General features: G+C 43.2%; 2 protein-coding genes across 3 annotated transcripts in view; one reads left to right on the top strand and one right to left on the bottom strand.

Annotated features, from left to right (window-relative positions):
- Window positions 1-11,572, top strand: part of LOC121542791 (protein Jumonji-like) — an 88,377-nt gene extending 76,805 nt beyond the window's left edge. The window contains exons 10-19 of one of the 2 annotated variants that reach the window (XM_045208548.1): window positions 1,391-1,483; window positions 1,934-2,052; window positions 2,262-2,332; window positions 2,597-2,711; window positions 4,290-4,395; window positions 4,598-4,699; window positions 5,694-5,824; window positions 6,919-7,099; window positions 7,401-7,508; window positions 9,281-11,572. In XM_045208548.1, the coding sequence (XP_045064483.1) occupies window positions 1,391-1,483; window positions 1,934-2,052; window positions 2,262-2,332; window positions 2,597-2,711; window positions 4,290-4,395; window positions 4,598-4,699; window positions 5,694-5,824; window positions 6,919-7,099; window positions 7,401-7,508; window positions 9,281-9,472 (1,218 nt within the window). In that variant the 3' untranslated portion in view covers window positions 9,473-11,572. Of the gene's footprint in view, window positions 1-1,390; window positions 1,484-1,933; window positions 2,053-2,261; window positions 2,333-2,596; window positions 2,712-4,289; window positions 4,396-4,597; window positions 4,781-5,693; window positions 5,825-6,918; window positions 7,100-7,400; window positions 7,509-9,280 lie in introns of both variants that reach the window. The other variant, XM_041852332.2, reaches the window with a different exon arrangement.
- Window positions 11,573-12,618: 1,046 nt separating this feature from the next.
- Window positions 12,619-17,011, bottom strand: part of LOC121542792 (dysbindin-A) — a 41,859-nt gene continuing 37,466 nt past the window's right edge. The window contains exons 8-10 of the mRNA XM_041852333.2: window positions 15,683-15,838; window positions 14,830-14,976; window positions 12,619-13,054 (exon numbers count right to left, since the gene is read on the bottom strand). Coding sequence (XP_041708267.1) covers window positions 12,771-13,054; window positions 14,830-14,976; window positions 15,683-15,838 — 587 coding nt within the window. The 3' untranslated portion in view covers window positions 12,619-12,770. The remainder of the gene's footprint in view (window positions 13,055-14,829; window positions 14,977-15,682; window positions 15,839-17,011) is intronic.

Here is a 17,011-nt window from a genome sequence, read left to right as displayed (position 1 = left end):
GACGGGCAGTTCAGACGGCGTTGGGCAGACGGACAGTTCAGACGGCGTTGGGCAGACGGGCAGTTCAGACGGCGTTGGGCAGCCGGGCAGTTCAGGCGCCGTTGGGCAGACGGGCAGTTCAGACGGCGTTGGGCAGACGGGCAGTTCAGACGGCGTTGGGCAGACGGGCAGTTCAGGCGCCCGTTGGGCAGACGGCCAGTTCAGGCCGGCTGGCGACGCACATCGTGGACCTGGTGCGTGGAGTAGGAACAGGCCGGACCGTGCCGGGAACACCCACCACTGGCCTTAACTGGGGATCAAGAACGGACCGGACCAGACTGGGAACACACTTCAGTCTCTCATGCCGTGCCACAACAACTTCCCTCCCTCTACTCGCCAATGGCTCCCGTAATCCGATAGCCTTCTCTCCTTTTCTCCCTGTGGCAGCCTCCTGCTGCCCAGGCGCCTAAGCCATGTGCCCCCCCCCAAAAATTTTTTGGGGAGTAACCACGGGCTTCCAGCCTCGACTCCGCGCTTCCTCTTCATACCACCTCCTCTCGGCTGCAGCTGCCTCCAGCTCTTCACGAGGGCGGTGATATTCCTCCTCAGACCACCTCCTCTCGGCTGCAGCTGCCTCCAGCTCTTCACGAGGGCGATGATGTTCCTCCGGTTGTGCCCAAGGACCCTTTCCAGCCCGAATCTCCTCCCATGTCCAAAAGTCCTTAGGAGGCATCCATAACTCCTGTGTCCAGACCCCTTGCTCCTGGACGCGCTGCTTGGTCCTTTTTTGGTGGGTTATTCTGTCACGATCGTCTGAAGGATTGGACCAATGCGCAGCGTTGCGAGTGAACATGATGACTTTATTAACTTAAAGCAACCACGAAGAAAACAACAAATGACGATCCGTGAAGTTCTATACTGAATACTACTAACAGCAACAAAGAAACAATAACCCACAACACAAAGGAGAAACCACACAGAATATATATGGCTCCCAATCAGAGATAACGAGCCGACAGCTGACACTCGTTACCTCCGATTGGGAGTCATCGACCAATCACCACATGACACAAACAAAATGAAACTCACCCATCCCCAACACCACCAAATGAAATACACCCAAACACACGAAAATGAACAACCCTGGCTCAATATAAACGTCCATAGAGCCAGAGTGTCACATGTATCAAAGGACATAAAAGACTACTTCCTGTGTGGTCTTACTAGTCTCTGTGGTTGTGTTTCTGTGTCATTACATTGACTGTACATCAAGACACCTCAGTCCATCAGCTTTTACCCTCTTTGTTTGTGTCCATGATTTGCTGTGATAATCTTTACATTGACTTTATATCAAGGGAACTTGAAAGGGACCATAAGGTCTTACCCCTCTCTTTGTGTTTCTCTGTGGCAGGGGAAGTCGGTTTCTCTCACTACATTCTACAGGACTGCCAGGAATACTATGAACATGTGCTTCAACAAGGAGCCTGGGACGGCTGAGGTGGAGGTAAGGTCTACATATCCTAAACTACATAGGTTGCACTACTTAGGGCCCTATTCACATTTCAGACTTGAGAGAAGTTGACTTTAACATGGACTTAAATCAAAACGTTTTGATTTGTCCATATTTTATTGACCTAAATCCATGTTAAGTCTACTTATTTCAAGTCTGAATCGGCCCTTAGTGCACTACTTTTGGTCAGGGCCCTGGTCAAAAGTAGTGCACTGTAAAGGGAATAGGGTGCTATTTGGGACGCATCCATATAATCATAAAGACTAAGTAGTATAATTCACTGTGACCATATGAAGTGTAACTGTGCCTTTGAGACGACTGAACAGGTCATTAACATATTCCTCCTCTCCTTTTGTCCTTCTCAGCCATCCCACTGTGTGATCTAATATCACTACTTGTTATTCATCTACATTAATGTAACAACGTTTCTGTCTGTGATTGCAGCAGGAGTACTGGAACATCGTGGAGCAGAGGGAATGTCACGTTGCAGTGCACTGTGGGAAAGTGGACACTAAAACTCATGGGAGTGGCTTCCCTGTTGGAAAGTCGGAGCCGTTTTCAAAGTAAGGGCCGATGCATTAGTTAACATGAGAACATAACAGCATTATCCTATCATATGAATTGAGGATTCTGAATATCCTGCTTATTCCCTCTTGATTCCGTGAATCTTCCAACTGGGATTTCTGGAAAACCTGGGAAAGTTACTGGAATTTTACAACCCTATGGACATGCATAAAATTATGTGTGTTCTGTGCTCTTGTCTCCACTCAAGACATGGATGGAACCTTACAGTCCTTCCCAATAATTCAGGATCCATCTTACGCCATCTTGGTGCTGTGCCAGGTACTCATCTATACCTCTGACCCTCTCATTTTACACAGGACCACAGTCAATTGTATTGTAATACAGACAGTTGTAGGTAGCTGCAGAGTGAACTGAAGGACTCTATCAGCTTAACAACAGTTCCTTGAATGTATGTTGCATTAAGTTTTATCTATCCTCTTTTTATTGTCACACAATTCAATTGTATTCTGCTATGAATTAAGCGAACTTGAACATACTAGAAAAGCTTGGAAGCCTACTATGTCTTCCTCTGTGCGTCTACAGGAGTGACCATTCCGTGGCTGAACATCGGCATGGTCTTCTCTACCTCATGCTGGTCGCGAGACCATCATCGCCTTCCATACATTGATTACCTACACACTGGCGCTGACTGCATTTGGTAAGTAGTGCAGCCCTGCTCACTGCCCTGTCCCAGTTTAATCCTACTGTCACTCTGGTTCACCACCTGCCACAACCAATGGAGAACGAGCTCAGCATCAGATAGTCAAGCCTGATCAAATAGAAGCAATGGAGATTCATTTAATAGAACTCCCTGTATGGCTCAGTTGGTAGAGCATGGCGCTTGCAACGGCAGGATAGTGGGTTTGATTCTCTCGGCCATCCATACGTAGAATTTATGCACGCATGACTGTAAGTCACTTTTGGATAAAAACCCATCTGCTAAATGGCATATATTATTATATACATCAGGGATTCTTGAAAGATGTGACAATCTCAATTTTTCTTCCACAAATATTTGTCTTAATATTTGATAGACCAAATCATATATTTTGATAGACCAGCAATCACACCATGTAAAAGAACAACCTAATTATTTTATTTTCTTCTCATAAATTGCAACTAACTGTATTTATGTCAACTCCGTCAGACACCATAAAAGTCATTTGATTTTTACATTTATTGATCAAGTGTTTGAAGGCCTTGTTTAATTCTAACATTAGATTGTTCAAATATGAAATAAAAATTTCCAAACTTATTTTTGTTTTATAACGCTATATAATGCTCCAGGGCTAATTTTGTTAGTATTTTGGCATGTTTTTCTAGATTCAGAACATAAAACAACATAAAGGATACATTATCCCATATATCTAACACAGCAAATATGTCAATAGTTTAAGCATGTGTTGCAGAACAGGGATTAAAATATATTTTAGAATATTAACCCAAAAAAATCTTACGGGGGTTAGCCATCAGTGACGGAGTTGACAACAAATACTCAAAACAGACATATTTTCGACTCTAAAAATAAAAGTTCGATACAAATATTCGTAAAATATAGAAAATGATTATTTCAGCACTCTGACGTAGTTGATGTTAGTCAAAAAATATTTTTTAGGGTTGTGACCGTGGTGATTTCTATATTGTTTGTTTAAATCGATCAAAAGTAGAGAACTTTCCAGACCATCAGTGGTCTTGTTGGACTACATGTAATGAGGACATGAATAAGGGGTCCTTATGGTATAGCTGACCCTGCTCATTCCTGATTCATTTAGGGTTTTAGACAAATCTGACGGAGTTGACCAAATATCTGGACACATTTTTTAGGAATCACAGTTTTGAGAGAAATATTATTTAAAGTCAGAGAGGGCTATTGCAATAAACTATTGCTAGTTGTTAGAATTTTAAACACTTTTTTGGAGAGTTTGAAATTGGGATCATTTTCTCCAGACAATGGCATTCCCCGGCATAGAGCCAACATGGAAATGAATAATATTGAAAATATTTAGAAAATTCCAAAAGCAAATCTTTCCCCTTATAAAACTCCCCTTAAATGTAATTGTTAAGCTCAAATAATGCAACAAAGTAAAAAAAAAAACTGCTATAAAAATCAAGTTTCATTGCCGGACAAGGATATTGTTATTTACTAGTGCTGTTACGTGTCCACTAACTTGAACATGTCATCATATAGTGATACACAATTAGACCCTAATAATAACTCATGTAACCCGGGGTCCAGGTACTGTATTCCTGCTGAGGAGAAGATGAAGCTGGACAAGGTGGTTCACACACTGCTGCAGGCTAATGGAACCCCAGGACTGGAGATGTTGGAGAAGAACATCATGGTGAGACAGCAGGATACACAGGGAACACATACACTACAAACATGGACTACATAAACACTGTGCATACACACACAGGGCTCTGGTGAAAAGTACTGCACTATATAGGAAACAGGGTGCAAGTAGTGCACTATATCGTGAATAGGGTGCCATTTGGGGTGCGGCCTTGGTCGTCAGGTAATATATGTTCTCTCTCTCCCTCCAGATCTCTCCGGAGGTGCTGTGTCGAGCGGGGGTCAAAGTGCACCGGACCGTCCAGCAGAGTGGCCAGTTCGTCGTCTGTTTCCCGGGAGCGTTCGTCTCCAAGGTGTGCTGTGGCTACAGCGTCTCCGAGACAGTGCACTTCGCCACCCCCCAGTGGCTGAACACGGGATACCAGGCTGCCAAGGTTGGAGCCCCCCGTTGTATCAATACTTGAAGGAAAATACATTAGTTCAAAGAAGAGTATAGTTTAATTCAGAGCATAATTTATTATTATTATTATTATTATGTTACCTGCCATGCTAACATTACTGTAGTATTTAGTATATTGTCACTAGTGGTTGGCATTGGCATGTTAAATGTTTTCACAGATTAAGTTGTAAAATCAGTTTGTGTAGTTTATTGGTCTTCAGCATTATTACAGATTACTTTGCTGTTACAATAAATAAATAGATATATATTGTTAAATAAATAAGACAACTTCAAAATGCTATGTCTTTGCTAAAATTAACGAAAATTCATTTTCGTTTAGGAGTCTGACCACATAGAGAATGAGCTCCTGTACCAGTCCTGTACATCTTGGGGGTGGCCAGTTTGACTGAGTTCCAGTCCTGTACATCTTGGGGGTGGCCAGTTTGACTGAGTTCCAGTCCTGTACATCTTGGGGGTGGCCAGTTTGACTGAGTTCCAGTCCTGTACATCTTGGGGGTGGCCAGTTTGACTGAGTTCCAGTCCTGAAAGCTCCTCACGGAGGGGTGGTAACCAGGCTCTAAAGTCTGACTTAACCAGCTTCCTGGCAAAGTGAACGCATAGTTTAGTCAGTCAGTCAGTCAATCTGTCTTTTATCAGTCAGTCATTCAGATAGAGTGGACAAACGGAGGGCAGAGTGGCTCTGTGCACCCGGTGTTCCGCCGGTCAATTCAGTATCAAAGATTCTGCTATTCACATGGATCTTAGTTCCCTACACATCTACTGCATGAAAGGAGAGATTTGCGAGGGTTTACCAAAACTGAGCACACCCTTTAATCTGAACTGGGGGTATGTTGTGAAAAGGCCCTGTCATATCAACATTTTAACTATCTCTTACCTCTCCTCCCCAGGAGCTGAAATGTCGACGCATAGAGAGGTCCTTCTCCATGGAGAAGTTGCTGTACCAGATCGCAATGTCAGAATCTAAACGGGAGAATGGTCTCATTCCGAGAACCGTGACCTCACTTCTCAAAGACCTCCGGTGGGTTCAACTATTTAACCGATGGCAGTATTATCATTGGAGATCACAGTCTCAATAGCAGTATTATTGTAGATCACAGTATCATTGTAGATCACAATATCATTGTATATCACAGTATCAATAGCAGTATTATCATTGTAGATCACAGTATCAATAGCAGTATTATCATTGTAGATCACAGTCTCAATAGCAGTATTATCATTGTAGATCACAGTCTCAATAGCAGTATTATCATTGTAGATCACAGTATCATTGTAGATCACAATATCATTGTATATCACAGTATCAATAGCAGTATTATTGTAGATCACAGTTTCATTGTAGATCACAGTATCATTGTAGATCACAGTATCAATAGCAGTATTATTGTAGATCACAGTATCATTGTAGATCACAGTATCAATAGCAGATCACAGTACCAATAGCAGTATTATTGTAGATCACAGTATCAATAGCAGATCACAGTACCAATAGCAGTATTATTGTAGATCACAGTATTAATAGCAGTGTTATCATTGTAGATTGATCAATAGCAGTATTATCATTGTAAATTACAGTATCTTTGTAGATCACAGTATCATTTAGATCACAGTAATGGCAGTATTATCATTGTAGATTATAGTCGCAGTATTATAATTTTAGATCACAGTATCATTGTAGATCACAGTATCATTTAGATCACAGTATCATTGTAGATCACAGTATCATTGGAGATCACAGTATCATTGGAGATCACAGTATCATTAGCAGTATTATAATTGTAGATCACAGTATCATTGTAGATCACAGTATCATTGTAGATCACAGTATCATTGTAGATCACAGTATCATTTAGATCACAGTCCCATCATACATAGAATGTAATGCTACTCTTAAAAGGGCAATCTTTTAAGAGTAGTTCACCCCACTACAACGCGTTCACCCCACCACTTGTTGGATAAACAGCTGTGGGATGGGGCTGGAGAAATGTAACCACTCTCAAGAAGTACAACATGTACCTATCGCAAATCGACCCTTTCAACAAAAAAAAAAAAAAAAAGGAAACCGTAGCCATTGATTACAGACGATACCTCCGTCTGCTCCACCTGTTCCAGGGATACAGAGTTGAGACAGCGCAGGGATCTGTTTGACGCCGGCCTGCGGTCCGTTGCCCGCTACTGTAGCCATGACAATCAGGCCTCGTCAGAGAGCAGGAGGATACAGCGCCAGTGGCTGAGGCTCGACCCCTCGGACCGACGCTGCCAGGTGTGCCAACATCTCTGCTACCTCTCCATGGTGAGTCATTACTGGGCATGGAAGGTTGGGCACAAACATAGGCAGGGATTCAATCAAAGGCACGTTGTCGACAAGCACACTGCACGGGCCAACAACGCGCCCGACATTCGTGGAGATGGCATCGATGGTTAACTCTGCAGATGTGAGCTCAATCGTAAATGACCTGTAAAAAGACCTCTTGCCGGTAGTGCAGCACGCCTTTGAATGAATCCCTGGTCCCTGTCTTACTTGATTGTCCCTGAAGGGAAAATGTTGTGGTTATTGTGTATGTCCTGATGGCATGCTCCTCGTGTCCCTGCAGGTGGTCCAGGAGAGTGAGAACGTGGTGTTCTGTCTGGAGTGTGTCCTGCTGTACGTACAGAAACACAAGTCCTGCCGAGGCCTCAAAATGATGTACCGTTACGATGAGGTACTACACTAAACTACACACTACTACAGTATAATGCTACAGTACACTACACACTACTGCAGTACACTACAACAGTATAATGCTACAGTACACTACACACAACTGCAGTACACAACTACAGTACAGTACAACAGTACACTACACACTACTGCAGTACACTACTACAGTATAATGCTACAGTACACTACACACTACTGCAGTACACTACTACAGTATAATGCTACACTACTGCAGTACACTACTACAGTATAATGCTACAGTACACTACACACTACTACAGTATAATGCTACATTACACCACACACTATTGCAGTACACTACTACAGTATAATGCTACATTACACCACACACTATTGCAGTACACTACTACAGTATAATGCTACACTACTGCAGTACACTACTACAGTATAATGCTACAGTACACTACACACTACTACAGTATAATGCTACACTACTGCAGTACACTACTACAGTATAATGCTACAGTACACTACACACTACTGCAGTACACTACTACAGTATAATGCTACAGTACACTACACACACTACTACAGTACACTACTAGAGTATACTACATACTACTACAGTACACTACACACTACTACAGTACAGTACTACAGTATACTACAAACTACTACAGTACACTACTACAGTACACTACTACCGTACACTACACACTACTACAGTACACTACACACTACAACAGTACACTACACTACTACAGTACACTACTACACTACAACAGTACACTACACACTACTACAGTACACTACACTACTACAACAGTACACTACTACACTACACTACACACTACTACTGTACACTACTACACTACAACAGTACACTACTACAGTACACTACAGTACACTACTACCGTACACTACACACTACTACAGTACACTACACACTACTACAGTACTACAGTATACTACACACTACAACAGTACACTACAACAGTACACTACACACTACAACAGTACACTACACTACTACACTACAACAGTACACTACACACTACTACAGTACACTACTACCGTACACTACACTACTACAACAGTACACTACTACACTACAACAGTACACTACACACTACTACAGTACACTACACACTACTACACTACACTACACACTACTACAGTACAGTACACTACTACAGTACAGTACTACAGTACACTACACACTACTACCGTACACTACACTACTACAGTACACTTCACACTACTACAGTACACTACACACTACTACACTACAACAGTACACTACACACTACTACAGTACACTACACACTACTACAGTACACTACTACAGTACACTACACACTACTACAGTACAGTACTACAGTATACTACACACTACTACAGTACACTACACACTACTACAGTACAGTACTACAGTATACTACACACTACTACAGTACACTACTACAGTACACTACACACTACTACAGTACACTACACACTACTACCGTACACTACACACAACAACAGTACACTACACACTACTACAGTACACTACACACTACTACCGTACACTACACACAACAACAGTACACTACACACTACTACAGCACACTGGTCTCAATTCTTTCTAACATTTGATGTAACCTTATTTAAGCAGGAGTGAAAATCTGCAGAACATGAAAGCAGTTCAGCTCAACACCATCATTACATTCCTAGTCCAGATCCCCATTATTAGGCTGTAGGAGGAGGTTAATTACTACACCCACTCTTCATGTCAACCCAAATTCTTCTTCTAATTCCCCTTCCTCTCAGGACCAAATCAACCATCTGGTGAGCAGGGTGTGTGGGAGAGTGCAGGAGAGGAGAGGGACGAGAGGACTCCAGGGCCCCGGGGAGACGTCGCCCCCGGCCAAACGCAGCCCCCGAAACAGAACCTCCATCACAGTGTCTCTCACCCGCCTCCCCTCCTCCACCCTGCCCAAGACCGCCCTCGGCTCTAAATAACTCACATCGTCGGCCGCGCTCCAATACTTCACATCCTTCCTTCCTGGGTTCTTTGAGGTAAAACACAGATCTACAATTGGTTAGGTTAGCTTAGTGGTTAAGAGCGTTGTGCCAGTAATTGAAAGGTCGCTGGTTCTAGTCCCCGAGCCGACTAGGTGAAAAATCTGTCGATGTGCCCTTGAGCAAGGCACTTAACCCTAATTGCTCCTGTAAGTCGCTCTGGATAAGAGCATCTGCTAAATGACAAAAAATAAATAAATAAAATAAAACAGAACCAGGCTCTGATTCACTAGAAATACCACTCTACTTTATCACATATTAAAAACACCACAATACTTAACATTAGCATAGGTAACATTATGCAAATGTTGCTTGACAAATGGTCAACCAGTTGCATTTATTTTACTTGTGCATGCTTACTTGAGCAAGGCACTTAACCCTAATTTCTCCTGTAAGTCGCTCTGGATAAGAGCGTCTGCTAAACGACTAAAATGTAATGTAAAATGTTACTACCACCCAGTTACTGTCACCAATCCAACTAATTCAGACCTGTGATTACTTCAAAGGAAGGAAGGAAGTACTTCTGAAGTATTCCAACAGGACCAGTGTTTCACTATGGTACATTGCTCTCTGCTCAGTGTGGAGAATGTGCTCCTTAAATCACAGCTTTTGCACTAGCGTAAATATATGTTGTTTTTAAGAGGCATTAATGGCTGGATTCAATCCGTGTAGGAGGATCCGCATTATAGGTCGATTGTAAATTTGAAGGCAATGTTCCCGTGTTCGCGGAGACTGCATTCACGGTAAACGCTGCATGTCAGCTCAATCGGAAATTACCTTTAAATGTTAGCGCGGATCTTCCGCGATACGGATTGAATCCAGCCCTTCGTCCAATACTGTATATTGTATCTAGAAATCACAATATCCCCCCCAGCTACACCTACTGTTATTACCTACAGACTTCACTTCACTTTACTGGTGCTACAACATGGTGCTCAATTTATACTGTCATTGGTGTAATAATAATAATAATAATAATAATCTCTCTTTTGCTCAAAGCCATTGGACTGCATCCTGAACTGTGAAGAAGTTTTTAGGACTTTACCCATAAATTGATTCTACACACAATTTTCACGTTAGTATCCAACCAGTAACAAGGCTCTTCAGGGGTTTGTAATACATGAATACGATACAAAGATATTTCCAGCGGAGCGCAAAAAGTGGGTCGTATTTATTAGTGCTAAACGTAGCAAAAACATTTTGCGACGGAAAACAAAAACAAGCGTTCCTGATTGGACTTGTTCAGGTAGCCCCTCCCCGTATTGGACCTTTTGCTTCCGTTTGGTTCCTAGTGAATACGACCCTGGCCTCAGATCATTGATGTTATACGTGTTTAGAGAATTGGCCAAGAGTAGAACGGTCATCCTGGGCTTCACACCGCTCATCTGACCATGTTGGTGTGAAACACTGTGCCTACTAATCATTTCAAATCACTTCTGGTGTCCATCGTTTTGTGACCAAGTTACCCACTCTAGACCCTTATAGGCTCTTCACCTGCAACTCTTTGGTTTCCAGGTCTGCGTTCCAAACGGCAGCCTGTCCCCCCTATTTCGAGCACTAGTTTTGACCAGAGCCCCATGGGTACTTTATAGAGAATAGGGTGTCATTTGGGACGCTCCCCAGGTGTTTTATCCAAACAACCACAACAGCACTTGTACATATAAAAACATGTCAATGTCTAAAGCTACAGGTACCTGAGCGTTTTGAGGAATGGAGTGTTTTGGAGAGGACACGATGACGGAAAAGCCTTACCTGTTTTCAGTTTCTTCATCTGTGGCCCCGTTTACACTCAACGGTGGTGATACAAAACAAATGACAATTACACAAGCGTTGTGGAGACAGTGAAACGGTTGTGTAAACATTTTTTGCGCAGACAAAAATATATATTGTATCACAACCACTGTGTGTCAACTGTGTTGGGCTGTAGTTGTATGGGGCCGGGGTTGCCCCGGTAACATGTATGGATAAGTGCAGCTTATATCACAGCGTTGTTTGAATCCTGTCGTTTTTTTAGCTTGACTTTTTTAAGAAAAGGGAAAATGAGTAGAATAGTAAATAAATAAAAATCAACTATGTACAGAAGGAGTAACTCCTGTTGTTGCACTCCAGCCTCGAGACAAGAGTCCTTTAAACCCTCCCGTTGTCCTAGGGTCAAAATGATCCGCCACTGTGTTGAACCAACTTTATTTAATTTTTATATTTTTTGGATCATTTGTGAGAAGGAGGCAGTGATACTTTCTTTAAAGTCTCACTGCCTCCTTCTCATAAATGATCCCAAAAATATAAAAATTAAATAAAGTTGGTTCAACACAGTGGCGGGTCATTTTGACCCTAGGACAACGGGTGGGTTAAAATCAGCTTGTTGAGACCCCTTACAAAAACAATCCATTTTAGAAGTTCACATATATACAGAGTTTGGTGTTTTTGAAAAAGCGTGGTTAATGTTTCTTAAGGTATTGTTTTGGTTGTTTTTTTACAGTACAACAGGCTCACTGCAGCCGACGAGTCTAATTTATTATCACGGATTCTGTTTTCCTTCCATGTTGATTGAAGTTGGACAATGACTGTTTTATTTTCTACTTTTATTTGTTAGTTCCTTTTAAGGTTTAATAAAAAGGTTTGACAGTGTCTATCCAAATGTGTTCTTCTCATTGCTGTGTGTCTGTACCCTCGAAGCACCCTGTCAAACGGCTCTCTGTTTATGAACCACCAAGCTATTCTAGTTACTGACTGCAGACCTTTGGTTTAAACTTCCAGTGTAATGTTTGAAGAATGCAGTCCCTTGAAGAACATTTAAAAAGAACTTTATTATTATTTACTTAGATATAAATTTGATACAAGGAAGGAAGCTACATTTCATTTATTTAAAAAAAAGACAAGAAAAGAAAAGCCTAAGCTAAAAAAAAAAAACAGTGATTGAGGTTTCTCTCTCCGCTACACGCTAAGCCCACCTAGCTACTGTAGTAGGGTCTCAATCATCTGTATTGGCTTCCTCTCCTCATCTCCTCTGAGATTATAGGAAGGAGACAAGGAGGCCACTTTAGACCATTGAGACACACCCCTACAGTAGTTTTCAGCTCCGGGGGGGGGGTTCCCCCTAGGTACAGATCTAGGATCAGCATCCCCTTATAATATTGGGGGAAAATGCAAAACTGACCCCCCAGATCATTGTCTAGAGGCAGGCAACCCTATACCCCCTAGCGTCGTTCTCACCCAGGGGGCAGGTCTGTGACGGCTCCTAAGAGGCCTGCGAGTCGCTGTCGTCAGAGTTCTTGAACGTCTCCGCCTCGGGCAGCGCCACCAGGGCTGTGTCGGCCTGCACTTCCTCCTCGTCTGGCAGTACCAGGGGCTCGTCTCCGCTGGCCTCGCTGCCCTCCCCCTCCTGGCCCTCCTCCCCCAGGCTGGTGTCCTGGCTGGCTGAGCCTGGCTCCGCGGAGGAGAGGGAAGACGGCGTGTTCCTCAGTTCCGCCTGGGTGGGCACCCGCAGGGAGATCTCAGAGGACAACGACTCAGGGTCTGGACCTGGGGGAGGGAGGGAGGGAGGGAGGGAGGGAGGGAGGGAGGGAGGGAGAGAGGGGATTAGTCAAACATCACAGCTGTGCCTATATATGGGATATAGGGTGCCATTTGGGATGTAACCACATGCTCCATCATGTGATTCCAGCGTGCTACAGTGTATAATCCCTGTTTTGTTTGAACTCATGACCACCTCCCATGACAACACAGCTCTGTTATCCCCACGGTGACGCGCATGCTTTGACACCATGCTTTCATAAGAAAGTGGCTCGCTAGCAACGCACATAATAACATGACTAAATGGACACAAGCAATACAGCACACAGCAGAGAAATTAACAGTTGTTCTACTAGTTAGTTAGCATTAGCAATATTATCTCTGTACCGTTGGTGGCTACATGATATCAACAAATGGACTGTGTCCCAAATTGCACACTATTCCCTACATACATTTGTAAAAGTAAGTAGCAAGCATTCTGCAAGACTGTTTCTGTAGTGAGCAGCTTGATGTACCAGTACACCCCCTGGACAGGACACTAGTCTATTTCCTGTTTCTGTAGTGAGGCAGCTTGATGTACCAGTACACCCCCTGGACAGGACACTAGTCTATTTCCTGTTTCTGTAGTGAGGCAGCTTGATGTACCAGTACACTTCCTGGACAGGACACTAGTCCATTTCCTGTTTCTGTAGTGAGGCAGCTTGATGTACCAGTACACTTCCTGGACAGGACACTAGTCTATTTCCTGTTTCTGTAGTGAGGCAGCTTGATGTACCAGTACACCACCTGGACAGGACACTAGTCTATCTCCTGTTTCTGTAGTGAGCAGCTTGATGTACCAGTACACTTCCTGGACAGGACACTAGTCTATTTCCTGTTTCTGTAGTGAGGCAGCTTGATGTACCAGTACACCCCCTGGACAGGACACTAGTCTATCTCCTGTTTCTGTAGTGAGGCAGCTTGATGTACCAGTACACCACCTGGACAGGACACTAGTCTATCTCCTGTTTCTGTAGTGAGGCAGCTTGATGTACCAGTACACCACCTGGACAGGACACTAGTCTATCTCCTGTTTCTGTAGTGAGCAGCTTGATGTACCAGTACACTTCCTGGACAGGACACTAGTCTATTTCCTGTTTCTGTAGTGAGGCAGCTTGATGTACCAGTACACCCCCTGGACAGGACACTAGTCTATCTCCTGTTTCTGTAGTGAGACAGCTTGGTGTACCAGTACACCCCCTGGACAGGACACTAGTCTATCTCCTGTTTCTGTAGTGAGGCAGCTTGATGTACCAGTACACCACCTGGACAGGACACTAGTCTATCTCCTGTTTCTGTAGTGAGGCAGCTTGATGTACCAGTACACTTCCTGGACAGGACACTAGTCTATCTCCTGTTTCTGTAGTGAGCAGCTTGATGTACCAGTACACCACCTGGACAGGACACTAGTCTATCTCCTGTTTCTGTAGTGAGACAGCTTGATGTACCAGTACAGCCCCTGGACAGGACACTAGTCTATTTCCTGTTTCTGTAGTGAGGCAGCTTGATGTACCAGTACACTTCCTGGACAGGACACTAGTCTATCTCCTGTTTCTGTAGTGAGACAGCTTGATGTACCAGTACAGCCCCTGGACAGGACACTAGTCTGTCTCCTGTTTCTGTAGCGTGAAGCTACTCCCAATCTTCTAATTTTAGGGAGGACACTAACCACAAGGCCACTGAGTTGGTTATTCCTTACATAGTGGCGCCCTATTCCCTACATAGTGCACTGTGTTGATAACTACCTGAGGTGAGTGAGGAGGTCAGGCTGTTGTCCTCTCCTCCAGAGTTGAGGAAGACGTCGAGGGCCTCGTGGTCCGACACGTCCATCAGGTCCATCTGTTCCAGAACATCAACGTTCACCTCCATGGAAGACATGCTGCCTATAGGCCCTGTGGACCGACACACACAACCAGCGTCACGTCACACTGCAGCTGCACGACACTGTTACTGTTACGCAGGCCCATCTTTCCTCCATTTCTCACAAAGAATCTTGGAACTTATCCTCTAAATACGGTTGAAAGGGAGGCGAGGAATCACAGAGAGACGGATTGAGAACCTCAGACTGACGGACAGTACAACAGCACAGCACTGAAGATACTCAGACTGACAGACAGGCAGCACAGCACTGACATGAGACAGACAGACAGACACACAGAACTATCATACCTCAAGTATGATGAAAGCAGGAAGAGAGAGCACAATAAGAGACAGGAAGCAGTCAATTAACCGGTGTAGCATCACTGGATATTGTAAAGCTCAACGTCACAGCATTAGACAGAGCAGAACAGAGGAACAAGACAAGGGAAAGTCATAGAATCTACACCAAAACACTTTGAACTACAACACAGCAGTTACACCAGATGAAAGTTAATACAGAAAATATCATCTGAAACACAATTCAACCTTTTTAAAACAGCCTTTCTTTGAACTTATCAACAGAGGTTGTGTCCCAAATGGCACCCTATTCCCTATAAGCCTAAAGCACACTACTTTTGACCAGGGCCCATAGTGCTCTGGTCAAAAGCAGTGCACTATAAAGGGAACAGGGTGCCATTTGGGAGGCACCCAGTGTGTGTGTTATCGGTTCCACCTCACCTCTCCTGTCGGTGATCTGCAGGTAGCCAGTAGACAGGTACTGATCCATGTCCTGTTGGAAAGCTTCTTCAAAGTACTTCTGCCTCTCCTTCAGCTTCACCTGCTGGGCATGTTCCATCTCCAGCACCTTCTGGGCATGCTCAGAGTCCAGCTCGGCTGGGGGGAAACAGGAAGTACAGGACACGTAAAGGAACGGGAAGTAGAGGACAGGTAAACATAGAGGTGGATAGAGGGCTGACTTGCTCTCACGGAAGCAGCCATTGAAAAGACAGGAGATGTGCTGTAGTACTCTATGGAGGTAAGTACTCCTGAACAGCTGCTGCTACTCTCTGTTTATTATCTATGCATAATCACTTTAACTCTACCTACATGTACATATTACCTCAATTACCTCGAATAAACTGTGCCCCCGCACATTGACTCTGTACCGGTACCCCCTGTATATAGCCTCGCTACTGTTATTTTACTGCTGCTCTTTAATTATTGTTTAGTTTTTAGTTATCTATTTTTTACTTAACACTTATTTTTCTTAAAACTGCATTGTTGGTTAAGGGCTTGTAAGTAAGCATTTCACCGTAAGGTCTACAGCTGTTGTATTCGGCGCATGTGACAAAAACAATTAGATTTGATTTGAAGTAATACCCTTTGGATAGACATAAGGACTAGCCACAGTCAAATTATTAAATAAAGCCTCAGTCATCCATGTATTATTTTATGGAAACATGTTTCACAAATGGGCACTGTATATGTTACTGTTTAAATTACTGTATATGTTACTGTATAAGTTACTGTATAAGTTACTGTATAAGTTACTGTATAAGTTACTGTATAGGCTACTGTATAAGTTACTGTATAAGTTACTGTATAAGTTACTGTATAAGTTACTGTATAAGTTACTGTATAAGTTACTGTATAGGCTACTGTGTACATTAAACACAGAGGTTGTATTAGTTGATGTTACTGAATATAAACAAGACATTGTTCAGTATTCCTGTTAAGCTCTATGGGAGGTGGCAGCTTTTTGTCAGAGTAGCCTCCGCTCTTTTCTAGTGATCTAGTGACCCCCAAATCCAAGACAACATACATACAGTTTGGGACGCAATCTGTAGTTGGACTTTTACATCAGATGAATGTCTTCTTACTACAATAACGATCAACATCATCCTACAGATATAAGATAAATGTCTTCTTACTACAATAACGATCAACATCATCCTACAGATATCATAAGATAAATGTCTTCTTACTACAATAACGATCAACATCATCCTACAGATATCATAAGATAAATGTCTTCTTACTACAATAACGATCAACATCATCCTACAG

The sequence above is a fragment of the Coregonus clupeaformis genome, chromosome 28 (genome assembly GCF_020615455.1).
Source record: "Coregonus clupeaformis isolate EN_2021a chromosome 28, ASM2061545v1, whole genome shotgun sequence".
NCBI classification, from domain to species: domain Eukaryota; kingdom Metazoa; phylum Chordata; class Actinopteri; order Salmoniformes; family Salmonidae; genus Coregonus; species Coregonus clupeaformis.
The sequence above is the reverse complement of the archived record's forward strand: the minus strand, read 5'-3'. Positions and strand labels throughout refer to the sequence as shown.